Source organism: Canis aureus, chromosome 30 (genome assembly GCF_053574225.1).
Source record: "Canis aureus isolate CA01 chromosome 30, VMU_Caureus_v.1.0, whole genome shotgun sequence".
Lineage (NCBI taxonomy): Eukaryota > Metazoa > Chordata > Mammalia > Carnivora > Canidae > Canis > Canis aureus.
In genome coordinates this window covers 39975100-39994105 of record NC_135640.1, presented here as the reverse complement: position 1 = coordinate 39994105, position 19006 = coordinate 39975100, and the positions used below count along the sequence as shown (strand labels likewise).

At 58.4% G+C, this 19006-nt stretch overlaps 1 protein-coding gene across 3 annotated transcripts in view; it reads right to left on the bottom strand.

Annotated features, from left to right (window-relative positions):
• Positions 1-15935, bottom strand: part of MX2 (MX dynamin like GTPase 2) — a 32622-nt gene extending 16687 nt beyond the window's left edge. Inside the window, exons 1-6 of one of the 3 annotated variants that reach the window (XM_077879274.1) lie at positions 15821-15935; positions 6019-6339; positions 5226-5418; positions 3429-3563; positions 1137-1291; positions 827-965 (exon numbers count right to left, since the gene is read on the bottom strand). In XM_077879274.1, coding sequence (XP_077735400.1) covers positions 827-965; positions 1137-1291; positions 3429-3563; positions 5226-5418; positions 6019-6267 — 871 coding nt within the window. In that variant the 5' untranslated portion in view covers positions 6268-6339; positions 15821-15935. The remainder of the gene's footprint in view (positions 1-826; positions 966-1136; positions 1292-3428; positions 3564-5225; positions 5419-6018; positions 6340-15820) is intronic. The other 2 variants (XM_077879273.1, XM_077879272.1) reach the window with 2 other exon arrangements.
• Between the last annotated feature and the right edge of the window lie 3071 nt (positions 15936-19006).

Genomic DNA, 19006 nt, shown 5'->3' with positions numbered 1-19006 from the left:
AAATCTGCAGGAGGGTCAGCTCTCTGGGTAGGCGGGATGATCGGTGAAGAAGTGATGCTGAGTGATAATATCACTAATAAAGAAATAGCAGCTATCAGTTGCTGAGAAAACTCTACGTGCCCAGACCTGAGTACCATCTTCATGGAGTCCTCCCAACCACCCAGCACATAGGACTGTTAGTCCCATTTCATGGATGAAGACAGTGAGGCCAGGAGAGGTTAAATATATTACCCAAGGATACACAGCCAGTAGGTGCTAGATTAAGGATTCGAACCCCAGACAGTGCGCACTCTTAAACCGAGTTCCCTGTAATGCCTTCTAGGGTGACTTTTTTTTTTTTTAAAGAAATTTAAGAGAACCTAGCTCCCCGCGAAGAGTTCCGCTTGAATACAAATCCTGCAGACTCCGGCACCCCAACATCAGCCCAGTAGAATGTCCACTGAGGTCTGTAGGAAGGTCTTTTCCACGTCAGGTGGCAACAACCTTACCTGCGGAATGGTGGAGCTGGTGGGCCAGGCTCTTTCTCCTTTCCCGACCGTTGTGGGAAACAGATAAGGCAGTTCTTGCCCCACATCCGGAATGGTTTGTGAATGCAAACGGGGGACGAGAGGAAGGAGGGTGGAGAACCTCCAAATTCTGGCCACGCATCTAACCCTGGCTGTGGGTGGAGATACCCACCCGCGGTGTGCGAATGCACCCTGAGCCCACGGAGCTCCTGCTGGGAACAGCACTTGCCTCTAATAGTGCTACATTCTAGGACCTTCTAAATATATAAGAAGGCTCCCCCTCCCTCCCGTCCTCTGGAAGCTTGGTTCTGTCTTCTTACCTATGGTCCTGTCTCCATTGGGGTCCACCTCCTGAGCCATGCTCAGCGCCTCCGTGGTGGCGATGTCCACGTTGCAGGGGACCACCACCAGGTTGATCGTCTCTTGCTTCTGGATGTAATTCTTGATGAGTGCCTTGATCTGATACCAAAAAACAACAACAAAAACCAAACGACATAAAGGAAGAGTGCGTACGTCTCCGGTCAACCAACACCACAAGGGAGGCAGTCCAAAGCCCCCGGGGCTCCCCACGAAGACCCAGAAGTCTCCCCATCTTCAGCTTGGCCCATTCCCAAGTTCCAGAAGGCCTACCCGCACTCCGATGTCCTGGGGCTGATTTCCCACAGCCACCCTGGTGATGCCGGGGAGGTCAATGAGGGTCAGATCGGGGACCTCAGGGGAGGTGATCTCAAGACTGATGAGCTCATGGCTGATGCCAAGTCCCTGCCCAGCTATGATGTTCTGAGCTGTGGAGGCCAAGAGAGGGGAAACCCAGAGTCCAGGTTAATGACCTGTCGGAGGAATAGCAGTTGTAGGGGTCTCTGGGGCCACTTCGGGGGCTATTGAACACATCAGCCTCCCTGAAAGTCTGGAGGAAAACATACCAATATGTTCACAATGGGATACGGATGGGTTCTAGTCTCTCTCTTTATGCTTTTTAATATTTTCCTGTGAGTGTTAATAATTTCCACAAATTCTTCCCCACTCTTCCCTCCAAACGGTGAAGCCCTGCATGGGGGCTGGACATAGGGACCTCTGCCTAAAGATAGATAGGGTGGAAATGATGGCGTGGCGTGTGACCAGCAATAAGTACATCGTGACCGCCGCCTGCTTTCTCTGGCGTGGCTTACCCTGGGGGAAGCTCACCTGTCCTGAGGACACCAAGCACCCCCGTAGAGGTAATAGGGTTCAAAGACAGAACAAATTTTTCTTTTTGAGCTGGCCTCGAGCTCTGCTGGTGCAAGAGGACGGTTTCCGCCCTCCCAGAGCGTGGCCAATGGGTGGACAGGGTCCCTGGGTCCGATGTCCGAAGGCACACACAGTTGTAATGAAAACTCAAGTGTCAGCAAAGAGGGCCCCTCAGTGCCATCGATGGGGAGCTTCCAGCACCCCTGCAAGCCGAGGCTCAGTGTGCCGAGAAGTGACATGCAGATGGGGATCCTGGGGATCTCCACCCCAGGGCTTCGCAGAGCACATCCCAAGGCCGGAAGGAGGACATGGAGGCAGAGCTGAGCATGTCTCCCCCGCCCCACTCCCCCCATCACTCCCCAGGTGCCCCGCTGTGCATGCACCTGGCTTGCCTGTCACTCACAGTGACGTCCCTCGGGCAGGTAGCGGCCACCAGACACACCAAGGGTATCTTGCCCCTTCCTGGGAGCAGCCCCCTGTAGGGACGCTGGAGTCTTCCCACAGGCTGTCAACTTCACAACCACGACAGGGACCAGCTAAGATGTCTTGGGCACACACCTCAGAGCCAGCCCCTGCTTCATGCACACGGGGCCCGAGCGGTTATGGGGGAGCCCTGAGTTCGGAAGGGTCCCCTCCTGGTTTACTAATCTGCTTTCACGGTCTTGAAATTCTTAGTGATTCTGAACCGAGGGGTCTTGCAGGATGACTGCGCTGGGCCCCCCAGTCACGCAGGTGGCCATGCTCTGGGCACGGGTTCTCGCACTCCGCGTGCGTGTGGCCCATCTGGGAGCCTGGTTAAAGTCCAGGTCCTGACCTGGCAGGTCTGGGGTGTCTCCCGGAGACTGCAGGGCCAACGAGCCCCCAGGCAGTGTTGCTGCTGCAGATCGGGGGCCACACCGAGGGGCCGGGGGCTGGACGGCTTGGGGAAATCAGAACTGAGATGGATGGTCTAGGGGAGGGGAGGTTTCGATGGTGAATATCAGGATTTGTGGGACACACATGCCAAGGACATAGGGGTTGCTGGTCACCCACTCGGGGGGGAGCATGGAGACATAAGGACAATGCTCCCCAGTCCCCTGGCCTTGTCCCCGAGGGTGGCCTCTGTCCTCACCACCTCCCTGCCTCCTCCACTTCTTGGAGTGAGCCCCAGACCCCCGTGGAACAGGCAGTGAGGCCTGGAGTATCAGGGCTGCAAGAGCCCTGGGGGTGGTCATCTACATTCAGGGGTGAGCACAGGAATTGGGGGCAGGATGTCTGCCCTTTGGATGAGATCCCTCTGCTGAGCCATCTGAGGCCCTGGGACATGGGATTCTCGGGGAGCTGAGCTCCGGGGAGTGACGGGAAGGCCTCGCCCTCGCAAGCTGTGTTTGTTACCAGTCACAGGACCCCCCACCCCACCCCGCATTCCGAAAGGCCTGCTCCTGGCTTAATAATGCGCTTTTATGCTCTCCAGAGCAGGGCCTCGGGACAGCGGGACAGCGGTGACCAGGACAGCAGGGAGTCCTGCGGGGGGCACTTCCCGCAGGAGGGGGCAGCGTGCGAGGCAGGAGGAGCAGCCCGTGGAAGAGCCTGGAAGGAAAGGCAGCGGGCTCGCTGGTGGGGACCAAGAAGCCCGAGGACCAGGAGGCAGAGAAGAGGCCAGGACGGGGAGCGAGCGGCCCCGGAGCCGCACCTGCAGAAACCCGGGCCTCCTACCTTGGTGGATCTCCTTCTCCACCTGGGAGGGGTCCTGGAACTGCAGCTCCGTCTTGCGGTAGCTGATCCTCCCCCTCCACGCCTTGTGCGGATCCCTCTTCAGCTTCAGCACCAGCGGGCACCGGGTCACGATTCCTGAGACAGCGTCCCGAACATTCTAAGTTCCCTTTAACAGGATGGTTCGCGGGGCCCCCTCCTCTCACCCCCTTCCCCCACCACCCCAAAGGACCTGCCCCAGTGTCCCCGTCTGAAATCTCGGTCCCTCGCCAGGACCGAGACTGGGGGGCCTGGACTGGACGGGCACAGAGGGTCGCAGGTCCGAGGACAGAGGCGTTTGGAGCTGCCCCCGGGGTCTGTTCTCTGTGGCCACCCAGAGCCTGCAGGCCACCACGGCCACAGTCCCCGCCACGATGCTGTGAGCTGAGGCTCTGCGTGTCTGAGGCCCCCCAGGACTCTTGGGCTGGAGTCGCACCTCCGGCTTTGGCCGTGGGGCCTGCACCTGTCCAGCTGGCCACTGTGGGCAGAGGACAGGTGGAAACGTGGGAGCGGTGGGATCTGTCCCCCCACCTCGAAGCCCCCTCACCCCAGGGGTCGGAGGGTGCAGGGAGAAGGCAGCAAGAGCCAGGGCAAGAGTCCAGACATCCAAAGGAGGCGGGTCAAGGGTGTTCTCAGGGCGCCGTGTGCAGCCCGAGCTCAGAAAGGCTGGAACCGCCCAGAGCTTCTTGGGCGAAGCCCCGGGCACTGCGTGCGTCCTCCATGTGCTGGCCCTTTAAGGGCTGCATCGTCTCCTCCTCCAGCCTGGGGACAGGCCCAGAGCCACACGTGTCACTGGCCTCCAGACCCTCCACCAAGCTGCACCTCTGCCCAGGATGCTGACCCCAGGGCAGAGCAGAGGAGCGACTGCTCCAAACCTTCCCTCTCTCATGCATCAGGTGCCCGCAGGGCTGAGCAGGACCTCACAGGACACCCTGACTTCAAGGACCCGCTGCCAGTGGCCGGGAGAGGGTGCAGGCCGGGGTGCCCGGTGGGCAGCCCTCCGGGGTCCCCACGCCCTCCTCTGTGCCTGGGGGCGGCCTAGGCGAGACGGCATCGGTGGCCCCCAACCCCTGGGTTCGGGTCGGGTCTGGGACCAAGGGAAGGGACCAGGATGGAGCCTCCCCCCAACCCACTTGGAGGGTACCGTCTCCTCCCTGCCTTTTCTCTTTATTTCATTAAATTGTAAATGTACGACAGCCTCTTAACTCCACACACTTGATTATTTTCTTAAAGGAAAACAGTGGGGACACCTGGGTGGCTCCGTGGTTGAGCATCTGCCCTCAGCTCAGGGCATGATCCTGGAGACGTGGGATCGAGTCCCACATCAGGCTCCCTGCATGGGGCCTGCTTCTCCCTCTGCGTGTGGCTCTGCCTCTCTCTCTGTGTCTCTCATGAATAAATATATAAAATCTTAAAAAAAAAAAATAAGGGAAAACCGTGTGTCTTAGCACACTACGATCCAGGCTAATCACTTTTCCAAACATCTAGAACATTCTTCACATGTCACCCGAGACTCTACAAACTCCACGTGATCCAAGAAACGTCTCCACGCTCTCACGGAGACCACTGGGAAAACGTCTCCACTGACACAGGCCCAGCGAGAGCTACCTGGTGCCAAAGGGGGGGTCTGAAACCCAGGGGCAGCGGGGATCCCCCCGGCCCCCCCAGCCCAGCCCAGGCCACGCGCTGGGCACCTCAGCCTGCCCAGGCCTGTCTGCAGCCGCTGGTGCCCCAGGGGTGCTCCGTGGCCCACGAGCTTACCGCTGCCCCTGGGGAGGGCGACCCCCGACAGCGCCTCCAGCACGGAGCTCTTGCCCGAGCTCTGGTCCCCGATGACGGCGATGGCCGGCAGGGCCAGGTCCTGCTCCACGCCCAGCGCCCGCAGGGAGTCGATGAGGTCGATGCAGGGGCGCACCTTCTGCTCGTACTGGCTGTACAGGCTCTTCTCGGGGCCCTGGAAGAGGCACGGCACACTTGGCAGCCTGGCCTCGGAGGGGAGCGTCCTCGTCGTCGGGATGCTGTGGCAGGATGGGTGCCTGTCTTGACGTCGGGACGCAGACAGGAGGTGGCCGTCCCCCCCTCAGGGAGTACCCCCTCCCGCTCCTCTTCCTGCAGGGGCTTTGCTCCTGCTGATGTGGGGATGGCCGGGCTGGAGGTGCCCCGCTGAGCGGGGCCCTACCCGGGGTGGGAGCTCCTGGCCAGAGGGAGGACCAGCAGCAGCCCCTGGGCAGCCGCGCGGGGGAGGGGTTGGGGGGCATGGGTTAGCAATGGGGGCCCCGCATGGCCTCGTATAGCCCTGTGACCACAGACGCTGCAGGAGAAGCTCCCCCCGCAGGGAGGGAGACCCCAGCATCTGGAACAGAAGCCCCAGGCTTGTTGCCCCAGAGTCTGGGTATGTCCCTGGTGCTCGTTGGAGGTGCCTGGGAGACGGCAGGGCACCAGCTTTTCTGGTGGGATTGGACCAGACTCGGTGGGTTTACGGTCGTGGCTGGGGTGCTCACCTCCAGCCAGCAGCTGGAACGCAGCCTTCCTGAAGCCCCTCTGCATGACCTACCTTTGCCATCTGTTGGTGCCTGCTTCCTTCTAGTTGCTGGGGGTTCAGTGTCAGCAAATTGAACTCCTTGGCGAGATAAACCGGATCCTGCACTCCCACCTGACAGTTTGGGGGATACATCATTTGCCTTGCTGCCACGTCAGATGGCGGCGGCTGCTGCTGGACAAAATTCATTTCTTTTTCTGGTTGCTGTCGGGGAATAACCACATTGTGCCTCCGATATGGCCGAGAACCGTGGGCCTTAGACATGAGTGGTCACGTAGTCCGAGCCGGTGGGAGCGCTCCCCCTTGCTCAGCACCTCCAAGTCTTCTCGGCGAGCTCTGCAAAGACACAGGGTGCAGAGTGGCTCAATGTCCCCAAGCAGTCCCCTCCCAGGCTGGACCTTTGCCGGCCCCTGCCTGGCCCAGCCCCATACAACCCACCCCTGCATGGAGACACAGGCCAGATTGGGTGGGGGGACAGGCCTCTGAGGCCTCTGGGGCTGGGGGGGGGCAGGGGAAGGGGACACCTGCTGTGTATCGGTTTGCTATAGTTTCAAATCCACTTGTTTGTGAGTTATGTGAAGTTGTTTAGATCTGGGGGGTGAATCTGCTTTCATGGAGGAAGCGGTGTCACCACGGACACCTGTTGTCACTAAGCAGCGGCTGCTGATGGGCACCACTGGGGACTTAATGATAAGAACAGGGACAAGGGGGCACCTGGGTGGCTCAGCAGTTTAGTGCCGCCTTCAGCCCAAGTCATGATCCTGGGGTCCTGGGATCGAGTCCCACGTCGGGTTCCCTGCAGGGAGCCTGCTTCTCCCTCTGCCTGTGTCTCTGCCCCTCTCTGGGTCTCTCATGAATAAGTAAATAAAATCTTTAAAAATAATAAAGAGGTGGTTAAGGCAAAACGAGGTCCTAGGGGCTGATGGCCCTGATCCCGTCTGACTGGTGTCCTTGGAGGGAGGGATTAGGACACGGACGCGCACAGCGGGACCAGAGCGACGGCCGTGTGGAAAGGTGGCCGTCTCCACGCCGAGGAGACAAGCCTCCGAGGCGCCTCCACACCTTGAGCTTGGACTGCCGTCCTCCAAGACCTTGAGAAAATAAAACTGTTTTTTAAACCACCCGGACGGCGGCACTTCGTTTATGGCGGCCTGAGCAGAGTGACAGGAGGACCTAGTAGGCGTCGTGTGCTTTCAGGCACGGGGATGCAGATAAGGTGTCCGCCTCTGGCCCCTACTTTCGGGCAGGGAGACGCCCCCCCCCCACCCAGACAAACAAGCCTTCCAACCAAGAACGCTTCAACAGTACAGCTCCCGGTGATGATGGCGCGTGTGGAAGAAAGGCAGGCCCGAGACTAGAAATAATTGTCCCTGAACGACTGCAGCCGGGCAGCCGGGGGCGGGGGGAGGCTCTCTTTGAAGATGTGCCTGTAACAGGAAATACGCTGAGCAGAGGAGCGAACCTTGGAGGGGGCTGGCTGGCAGGCAGAGGAAATGCAGGTGCAAAGGTCCTGTGGTCAGGATAAGCTCAGAGAATAGGAAAGGGTTGGTGTGACTCTGGGCATTGGGAGGGTGTGGCGGAGGGCCAGGTGACACTGTGAGCTGTTGAGTGACGTGATGACTACTCACATAGCGGAGCCTAGGTAAGGAGGGCAGGTGGCATGGATAAGGGGCAAGGGCACGGCGAGGCACAGCGATCACACAAAGCCAGCGTCCCAGGTTTGGGGCCGACCACCACCAGGCCCGGGGACCCAGAACTCTCTCCGTCCTGGAGTTCTTCTCTGCACCCTACGTACGCGCTGACCCGCTGAATTCTCACCACCGCCCTGTGCTCCCCGGGATCTCGCATTCACAGGTGAGGTCGCGGAAGGGCGGGGTGGCCGGCCGCTAAGCTGTGGGGGCTGACACCCGCCCCCAGGTGGGGAGGGCGGGTGTGTGTGTGTGTGTGTGTGTGTGTGTGTGACACAGAAGTGGTCACTACCACCTGCAGAGCGGCCCTCGGGCGCCTGCCTGGGTCCGCCCAGCCCTGCAGCTGCGCTGGGGGCTTCCCTGAAGCCGCAGTGGGCCACCTGCCTGCACCTGCCCTCACCTGCCCTCATCTGCCCTCACCTGCCCGGCTCCCCAGCATGCACGACGCTGCGGGGGAGCCGAGTAAACCCTCTGAGACCAGCTCTGACCCTTGGGGGCTGTGACCACCTCTGTCCCACCCCTCAGCCGGGCACGTTCCTACCCGGGTCCTGGAGGCCCACTCGCGACGGGGCCCATCGCCCTCCTGGGGTTGGCTGCACTTGCCCAGACCCCGCTCCCCACACACCTGCGCACGGGCTCCCGCCTTAGGCTCTGCTTCTGGGGGCGGGAGACGGAGCAAAAGCAAGGAGACTCCGTGGTTGGCACACCAAGTGGCGGCACCGTCTCTCAGAGGATGAACTTCAGGATCTGATTTCAGGAAATCGGATCCTCGGAAACCAGGGTTGGTTTTGACACCCGTCGGCACTGGACGGGGGCCTGGGGGCCAGAGTCGCCGTGGGGGCGGCCCTGCACAGTCTTCACCGTGACACGCGTGGCGGTGCCAGCGGGCCGAGAGCGGTGGTGTGCTACGGGCTCGGGCCAGGCCCCGCCGGCCCAGGAGGACAGGCCCAGTGCGGGCCCACGGGACCGAGGCGTCTCGGGGCCGCTCCCTCCCCAGCTGCGTGGGAGCCCCTGGGAGGAGGCCTGCCCATTTCTGTCTTGTTTTATGTTCTTTAAAAAAAAAAAAAATTTAAGCTTTGAATGTTCAGCAAAGGAGCCACTGGAAGCTCCATGCCAGGCTTTGTCTCTCCGCCTTCGAAGCTCCCCGTTTCTCATGGAGGGGGTGCTCGGAAAGCCGGGTCCAGGGGCAGCTCGTCTGGGGGGGAAGGGGCCCTGGCCTTCCTGGCATTGCTGGGACTGGACCTGACACTTGGGTTTGGGCTCGAGGGAGGCAGGGAAGGCGCTGTTCGGAGGGGCCAGCCCCGCGGGAGGAAGCCCCGGGAGGCCTTCGGGTAGAAGATGTCCTCTACCTTCATCTGTGCACCTGCAAAGTCACTTGCTCTCTACTTGATTGTCACCTGTCACCTCGTGACGGCAGGGACTGTCTTCTGCATGCCAAGCCCCCTGCTCCAGGGCACGCGGCAGGCGGCAGGTGCTCCTGGACTCGGGCCACATGAACAAACGAGGGAAGGGACCGCTACCTTCCCTGCAGTGACTGGAAAGGCCACTGTCCCAGGGCAGGATTCGCTGGCACCAGCACCCTGGACGGGCCCTGCTCCTGGGGACCCCAGCAGTGCCCGCTGGGCCATCCCTCTCCGCCAGTCCCACTCGCGGCTCGCTCACGAGGGCTCAGGTAGGTGTGCGAACTCCCAGGGCCGTCCACACCTGTGCCAGCTGGTGCCCTGAGCCAGAGCTCGGTCGTGCCCTCTGCTTACAGGCAATGACAGGCTCCCCTGGAGGAGACACTTCGTCTATACCGCCAGCACCCTGGTTTCCTGCGCGTGTTCTACCCCGTGCTGTTCGCATCCTGTGCCAGCACTTCCGGTCCCCCCGTGGGTGAATGTTGAGCACCAGACGGTGGAGCAGAAACTCAGGAGCTGAGGATGCCCAGGTGCCCCCCCGCAGCCGGCCCGGCCCGGTGGTGGGTGTCCTGCGTGGACGGCCCCCCTTCCTAACACACCGCCTGCATCTCCTGCGCAGCAAACCCAGTCGTGCACCTGTCGGGAGAGCCGCATCGCCTGGTGCTGGCTTTCCAGAAAGAGGCTCTCAGAGCATCCCTCCCTCTGACTGGGGACCAACACGAATTCCTGGGTATCTACGGGGAGTTTCCTTCTTCCAGGTGCCCTTCATGTCTCTGAGTTTGAGCCTTTGATGTTTTCAGCATCTGATGCTTTTCCACTCGACCATGTCCCTGCCTTATCCTGCTGCCCCGCAGAATCCTGGTTTCACCTGACGGCCGCTTCCGCCTGCCCCTCAGCAAGTTCAGAGACCCTGCGACCCTGGCCCCACTGACATCAGCTCTTTTCGGGTTCCCCGGGTCCGGTTCCGACGTGGGGGCTCCCCCTGCAAACCCAGGCAGTTCTCAGACACCGGCAGGGCTCAGCTCCGACCCTGTCTGCCCGGAGACGGCATCAGACCCCATATGCAGGGCGCAGTCCCCCGAGCCCACCCCGCACCCCCCTCCTGATGCCGGCCGCACGCCCCCGGCTCCCACATGAGCCTCTGCCCCACGCCACAGATTGGAGCTCCTCGGCCTCCTGCTTTCACGTTGCTGGAGCGGCTCACAGAGCCCCGGGCAGCGCTTACTAACCAGCCTGCTAAAGGATGTGATCGATGATATATATGAACGAACAGCCAGATGGAGAGACGTGAAGGGGGTGGGGGTCCCAGGAAAGGACGGGGAGCTCCCCTGCCCTCCCCTGCACCCACCCCCCGCCCCCACAAGCTCACCGACCTAGAAGCTCCCTACCCAGTCCTTTTGGGTTTCACGGAGCCTTCATTACACAGGCAGGACTGACTGAGTCATGGGCCACTGGGTGACCCAGCCTCCAGCCCCTCTCCCACCCTGGAGGTTGGGGTGAGGGCGGGACCGGAAGCTCCAACCCTGCACCCACATGGCCGGCCCTCTGGGCACCAGCACCCGCCCTGGGGTGGGGGGCCAGAGGTCACCTTCATCAATATAACAGAAGATACCTCTAGGACTCTCAACACATAGGAAATTCTAATGGTCTTTGGAGCTGTGAGCCAAGACCTGTGGACGGAGACCAGATATATATGAGAAATATATTTTGGTCATCTGGATGGTCAAATATGTGTTTCTTACAAATCACAATATTCTACCATGTAAAACGTCTCCACTTTTTTTTTTTTTTTTAGGTAAAACCGACCTCAAGGACAAATCCGTCGGTTTACATAAGGAAATCATTTAAGTTCTATTAACCTCCGTGATATAAATACACAATAAACGACTTTGCAGAGGGTCAAGCTGGAGGAGTTGGCTCTCCGGGTGAATCGAGTGCTCCCCTTCATTCAAGAGTGAAGGATGCGATCCGTCTGGGCACCCCCCTTAGCAGCAAGGAGGCTCACAAGCAAATCATGGGTGGTCTAGGGTCGTGGGCATTGCCGTGCTCCTTGGCTCCGGTCCCTAGTGTCTCATCAGGTCTTATCCTCGTTTTATGATTTTGCAAGAAGTGAGAATTTAGGGTCCCCAGGAAAAGGAAGTTGAGCTACAACTTTCTTGACATCAGAAAGGTCATGTTAGGCCCCGGCCACCCCGGATCTAGGCCTGACCAGCACTACTTCCCCAAAACACGCTTCTTCAGGAAGGTCCTGGGATATGTCGAAATTGCACAAGAATAGACCCCGGTAGTTTAGGATTTTAAGGCAAGAAAAGAACGAAAGAAGCAGCAGCCACTACGAAGCCAGGAGAGAGCCTCGTGGGATCAGGGAGTCAATCGGTCCCAGCGTCGGCTCAAAACAAAGATTGGCCAACACGCTCCTGAGCTGTCACTGCAGGATCCGAACCCCCTGAGTGCTCAGGTGCCAGACCAACTGGGGTACAGAACTGACGGCGTCGCCTCTGGCCGGCCCCATGGCTTCCGCCGCCCAGCACCCCGACTCTGGCGCTTAACATGGCTTTTGCCCCTGGGGCGCCTGGGTGGCTCAGTCAGCTAAGCACCGGCTCTTGATCTCAGGGTCTTGAGTTCAAGCCCTGCGTTGGGCTCCACGCTGGGTTGTGGAGCCAAAAAAAAGAGAAAAAAAAAAAAGATGGCTTTTGCCCCAATTGCACGCTGCGCTCCCCACTGCACGCGCCCCCTCGTGAACATGCAAGCGCCCCAGCTTAAACCTTGCCCAGTTGTGTTGTTTGAGGACGTGCTGCTTGGGGAAATAGCCCCCGTGTTCCCCTTTGCTTCCTCCAAGGACACTATTCTTGTCCTTGTCCTATTCTTTGGCTTGGTTGGTCGTGCCCTTTGGCTCCCGGAGGCCAACAAGGGGCGAACCCATTTTCGGTAACAGTTTTATGAGCATTTTACAGCAGGGCAGGCGAGTGATGGTCTTTAGGAATCTCTGCGTTCTCTGCCTTTCCTGGTGGGAGCTGGCGGGAGCGGGAGGAGAGGTCTCAGCTGAAGACACGGGTGTGCAGAGAGAGGCCCGGGTAGTGCAGAAACACCGCTCCCGGGATTCGTGTGCGCGGCAGGATGGAGGCAGCACGATCCCATCAAGTGAGCAGCACGGAGTTGTCTCTGGTGAGATGGACAAGATAAAGGGGGGCACGCATGGCACAGCGTGCCAGGGAGGAGACGCACGGGCAGGAGAAAGATGGCCCGTCTGACACAGGGATCACAGAGGCCGCCCCCAGAGAGCGGATTTCCTTCCCTCCTTCCCTCTCGTCGTGTGGGAAAGCACCCAAGGGGGACCCTGCGTGCCCCCACTCCCAACCAGACCCTGCAGGGGGAACGGGCTGGAATCTGCTTACAGGGGTTGAGCCAGCAGCCAGAGGAAGAAGGGGTCCTCCGGGTAGGTAAAGGGTGGGACGCTAGGAGGACCCAGGCCGAGGATAGGAGGAGGCCGACCGGAGGGGAGGGCTCCCTGGCCCCTGAGGACATGCAGTCTGGCCCAAGGGACAACAGTCGGGGGACGAGGGAATTGCTTTACATCATCCCTGAGACTCTGCCTGCATCCTTGGTCACTACAGGGCCTCATCTTTGGATGGTCTCATCCTTCCCTGCAGGAGACAGAGCAGGGGTGCGGCTGGACCCCAGGACGTGTCACAAAACCCAGCCTGTCTGTCCACCCAGGCCACAGACAGCACAAGCTCAGAAGGCTCACCTGAGCTCAGTCTCCCCCCTCACCCTCAATCTGGACTCTCCTGGTGTCTCTGTCCACCATCCACCCAGTCCTGGTGCAGCTGGGACAGAGGGACCCGAGGGAGTGACCTGCCGCTGGGTCCATGGAGACAGTGACCCCTCTGCCGAAGGCACCCCCAACTCGTGACAAGGTGACCTATGTCACAGGTAAGCCCCCCGGACGACATGCAAGTGAAGAGAAGGAATGACCCAGGATCCTAAGGCGATGGTTCCCAAACTGTGCGCCCGGGCACCCTGGGGAACCTGAGCAAACATGCAGGGGCTTTGTGGGGTATTTAAAGTTTCTCTTTCTGAAATAAATTAATTAAATTAATCTTAAAAAAAAAAAAAGAAGAAAGAAAAGAAAACACATTGCTGAGGGCTACCATCAAGGAGGGTAGACTTTGCATCTGGATCTTGAAGACCACCCCCACGCCCCCAGGGCTTGTTCCTCCTGCTTTTCACGTGTTTGGAACTTCCCCGGAGCCCTGCCAATCCCCAGAGGCGGCTCTGCAGGTGGGAGGGCCCGAACCTCAGCGTCAGCACCCCTACCCCGCCCTGGGGGCCTTGCCTCCCGGACCTGCCCGGGGCCTGGTTCTGCAGAGGAGTTGCAACCTGTTTGCAACTTGTCCTCCTTTGACCTGGCGTCCTGCTGCTGGGTCTTCAAGGTTATTGGCCTAGAAGTGCAAAGATTGGGCCTGAACCCTAGGACCACTCAGGCCAGCGGGGGGACAGTCTGCTTCCTTCCACACTAATTAAGAAATGTGTTTCTCCTGAAAGCACAACACCGTGTCAAAAATCTGGTTCACGGAGATTTTGTCATAGTTTCCAGGAAAGAGAAAGTAAGGTGTGACCACTCCCAGATGTGAGTCTAGACCTCCCCTCAGTCCCTGGCTGAAGCCCAGGGACTCTGTGAGCCGTGGGGAGGAGCCGGTGGTCCAACCGTCCTGTAGAACCTGCAGGAATTGCTCCCGTGTCGCGGGTGACCCTGCGGCCAGGATTCAGGTCCTGTGCAACCTGAGAGCCATCACAGCGCCCTGAGGTATGTTCCCCAAATAATGCCACATCTGCGGGCGGGGACCAGACGCTGGAAGAGGCGAGGAAGGACTCTCCTCCACAGTCTGGGAAGGCCCCAGCCCTGCCGACACCCTGGGTCTCCGACTTCCAGCCTCCAGGGCCAGGAGCCGAGAAGCCTCTGCGGTCGAAGGCGCCGAGAGTGCGGGACACTTGGTTTCGGGGGCCCTGAGACACTAACACCCTGCAAACGCCACCCCTTGCTGGGCCGACCTGGCATCAGCGACTCTAAGTGACCCTTCGAAGGCTCCATCCTGCACTGCGAGCCACGACGGGGGGTGGTGGATGTCAGAAGCCAGGTGCCCCGTCCTTTCAGGGGAGCCCCTTTTCCAGCGTGCCGCTAAGGTGGCCCAGTGCCACCAATGCCACAAGCAAGAAGGCACCTGAGGCCCCGAGACCAGTCCCAACGTGTGTTTTCTTCCACAATACTGGGCAATTAAATCAGTCCTCTCACATGTACCCCCAAACTAGCACCCGACGCCACAGGCTGAAGGCTCAGGCCTGGCAGCTGGCTCCTGCACACACCGCACCCCCATCCGGCCCACTGCAGACGCCACGCGCAAGCCCACGGTGTCACCTGTGCCCTGACCCACTGGCTGCAGATCGGAGGTTCCAACCACCCCCACCTTGGGACGGAATAATTAGCCAGAGCGGCTCACAGAACTCAGAGAAACAGGTCACTTACGAGGTTACTGGGTTAGCAGTAGGGGACAGACTCAAGAGCCAGAGAGGGAAGAGATGCCCAGGCGAGGTCTGGGGGGAAGGGTGGAGCTTCCGTGCCGCCGGGCCCACCCTCCCCACAGCTCCACCCCATGCTCCCCGGCCCTGAAGCGCTCCAAACCCTCCCCTTTTGCGGTTTTTCTGGTGGCCTCGTCGTCGCACAGACACAATGGATGGAGTCAAAGGCCAGTGGAGATGCTTCGACCCCCAGTGGTTCTCCTTCCCTGGAGCTTAGGGGGTGGGGCTCAAAGTTGTAACCCTAATGCTGGGCCAGCCCTTCCCTGAGATGCTTTCCAAAGTCACCTCATTAACATCACAGAAGACAATGCGTGCTCCCCTCCCCGCCCCCTTAGGAAATCCCAAGCGTTTCCGGAGCTCTGTGCCAGGAACAGGATGAAAATCACATTTGGGTCCGCTTTTGGCCCAGGGCGTGACACCGGGGTCCCGGGATCCAGTCCCACATCGGCTTCCCCCGCAGGGACCCTGCTTCTCCCTCTGCCTGTGTCTCTCTCTGCCTCTCTCTCTGGCTGGGTCTCTCATGAATAAATAAATAAAATATTTTTCAAAAAGCACATTTTATAGGTCAAATATTTTTCTCTGGTATTTGTATAGACTGCAAAATGATCCCTGCAGTAAATCTGGTTAACATCCGCTTCCGGACATACAGTTTTCTCCTGATAAGGGCTTTCAATACCTACTTCCCAAGCAGCTTTCAAACACGCAACACAGCGTTGTTAAGTACATTGTCACTGACTCCGGGGATGTGATATAGAGCAGGTGACCAGCGCTAACGAGGCTTATCATAATTGACAACATCACGGGGGCGCAAAGCTCCCACCCCACCTCCGGATGTGTGTGTGCACCCTGCGTGCCCAGCCAAGCGTTCCCAGAAGCCGCCCCTTTGTGGCCACAGGGCTTTTGGTCAGATTCAGGGTGGGGGCCTGCCCGGTGCTGCGAGGCCAGCCACCCCCTCTCTGGAAGGCACCTGGGGCCCAGCGCCAGCACAGGCTTTCCCAAATCTCACATGGGGCAGCTTCAGAAATGTGCCCGTTAGCCTCCTGCCCTGTGGCACAAGCCACGTTTCCTGGAAAGCCCTCTGAGGAGGTGCCCCTGCTGCGGGAAGACGCCGTGAAGCCGCCCACCCCGCGTGCCCGGGGGACCCGCTCTTACCTCTGCAACCGATGCCAGCAGAGTCATCCTGCCCTCCTTGGCTTCCTGCTTATATATGCTGAGTGGATCACTCCTCCTGAGCTGCAGGGAGAGAAATGAAACCAAATCTCCCGGCCACAGAAATGAAACCAAAGCAGCAGCACACACCCCTCCACGACTCACGCTGTGGTCCTCAGCCTCCGGCGGCATTGGGGGGTCCCGGGGGGCCAGGGCGCACTGGCGGGCAGGGTGCTGCTCCGAGCCCCGGGGTCTGCGGCCCGGGAATCTGCATCGCCGAGGAGTCCTCAGCGGGAGGCTGGTGTCCGGCCACACTCGGAGACCCAGCGCCTAGAGCAGCACGGTCCTGAGGACGTCGGGGAGCGCGGGGTGCTCTACCCGTTGCTGTGCAATACGGAGGGGCATCTAGAAGGAGGCTAGGGAGCCTGAGGGCTTGCCATCTTACTCGGCTCCATCCTAACTGACTTAGCCCCTCACGTGTGGCTCCCATCCCGGGGAGTCTGCAGGTCTTGATCTGAACGTCCTGGGACGGCGGGGGGGCAGCGCGCCGGAGCCACACGGGGCCAACGTTAAGCGCTGAAAGCCCGGAGGAGGGACGTCCACAGCTTCCCGCAACGCCCCATTCTTTGGGTGCACGCCCTCGCTCTGCTGTGGGGTCCTTGCCCGGGGAGAGCCCTCCACCGGGACCACGAGAGGGCAGGGGCCACGCTGAAGGCAGCTCCCAGCTGACCCGCTGGTCCTAGGTCAGGTCACCTGCAAAAGTGCAGGCGTGTGCCCAAGGGGTCCCGGAGGTCCCCTGCTCTGTGAGTGGAAGTGAGCCAGGCCTGCCCAGCCCCAGACCGCAAGAGTGGGGAGCCCCGGGAGCCCTCAGGAAGCCAGGGCTGCGCAGGAAGGCAGAAGCAGGCCTCCATCTGACGCTCCCCCAAATCGAAACTAACACTAGATAAAAATCATAAAAAAAACAAAACCAGAGCAAACCAAACCAAGCACTTCTTTGTTCCTTCATTTTACTTCCTGCCCTTGTGAGCAAGTTTTCCTTTAAAGAAGGCATTTACAATCCCTATCAAAATACCATGGACTTTCTTCACAGAGTTAGAACAAATCATTTTAAGATTTGTGTGGAATCAGAAAAGACCCCGAATTGCCAGGGGAATTTTAAAAAAGAAAACCATAGCTGGGGGCCTCACAATGCCAGATTTCAGGTTGTACTACAAGGTTGTGGTCATCAAGACAGTGTGGTACTGGCACAAAAACAGACACATAGATCAGTGGAACAGAATAGAGAACCCAGAGGTGGACCCTGAAGTTTATGGTCAACTAATAATCGATAAAGGAGGAAAGACTATCCACTGGAAGAAAGACAGTCTCTTCAATAGATGGTGCTGGGAACATTGGACATCCACATGCAGAAGAATGAAACTAGACCACTCTCTTGCACCAGACACAAAGATAAACTCAAAATGGATGAAAGATCTAAATGTGAGACAAGATTCCATCAAAATCCTAGAGGAGAACACAGGCAACACCCTTTTTGAACTCGGCCACAGCAACTTCTTGCAAGATTCATCCACGAAGGCAAAAGAAACAAAAGCAAAAATGAACTATTGGGACTTATTCAAGATAAAAAGCTTCTGTACAGCAAAGGATACAGTCAACAAAACTCAAAGACAACCTACAGAATGGGAGAAGATATTTGCAAATGACGTATCAGATAAAGGGCTAGTTTCCAAGATCTATAAAGAACTTATTAAACTCAACACCAAAGAAACAAACAATCCAATCATGAAATGGGCAAAAGACATGAAGAGAAATCTCACAGAGGAAGACATAGACGTGGCCAACATGCACATGAGAAAATGCTCCGCATCACTTGCCATCAGGGAAATACAAATCAAAACCACAATGAGATCCCACCTCACACCAGTGAGAATGGGGAAAATTAACAAGGCAGGAAACCACAGATGTTGGAGAGGATGTGGAGAAAGGGGAACCCTCTTCCACTGTTGATGGGAATGTGAACTGGTGCAGCCACTCTGGAAAACTGTGTGGAGGTTCCTCAAAGAGTTAAACATAGACCTGCCCTACGACCCAGCAATTGCACTGCTGGAGATTTTCCCCAAAGATACAAATGCAATGAAACGCCGGGACACCTGCACCCCGATGTTTCTAGCAGCAATGGCCACGATAGCCAAACTGTGGAAGGAGCCTCGGTGTCCATCGAAAGATGATGGATAAAGAAGATGTGGTCTATGTATACAATGGAATATTCCTCAGCCATTAGAAACGACAAATACCCACCATTTGCTTCAATGTGGATGGAACTGGAGGGTATTATGCTGAGTAAAGTAAGTCAGTCGGAGAAGGACAAACATTATATGTTCTCATTCATTTGGGGAATATAAATAATAGTGAAAGGGAATATAAGGGAAGGGAGAAGAAATGTGTGGGAAATATCAGAAAGGGAGACAGAACATGAGAGACTCCTAACTCTGGGAAACGAACTAGGGGTGGTGGAAGGGGAGGTGGGCGGGGGGGGGGGGTGACTGGGTGACGGGCACTGAGGGGGGCACTTGACGGGATGAGCACTGGGTGTTATTCTGTATGTTGGTAAATTGAACACCAATAAAAAATAAATTATTATTTAAAAAAATAATAAAAAAATAAAGGTTAAAAAAAAATAAAGAAGATTTTTAAAGGCTGAATGTTAGAACCCTGGCCTTGGGAGGTCTCGGGTGATGGTCTTCAAGATCTATGTGCTGGGGGGTCGGAAGCTGAGCAATGTCACCCTGGAGCCCCCCACGGGGAGCGGGGCAGTTGCCTGCAGTGTGAGGCTCTTCTGTTTCACCACTGGCGTCATATGCATCCGCAGCTCCAGGCCCCAGGGCAGCCGGGCAGGGTGGCTCTATCCTGGGGGGTGAGGGGTGCTGCAAGAGTGCACCTGGGGACCTCCGTCTGCCCCTCCTGCCTGCTCCTCACCTGGTGGCCTCTCCAAGAGGGAGAAGGGGCACCTAGGCACTCAAACTGCAAGGACCGTGGGGTCCTTGCAGCTGGTGGATGGTGCTGTGGGGTCCTTGCAGCTGGTGGATGGTGCCGTGGGGCCCTTGCAGCTGGAAGATGGCACCGTGGGGTCCTTGCACCTGGTGGACGGTGCCATGGGGTCCTTGCTGCTGGAGGACGGTGCCGTGAGGT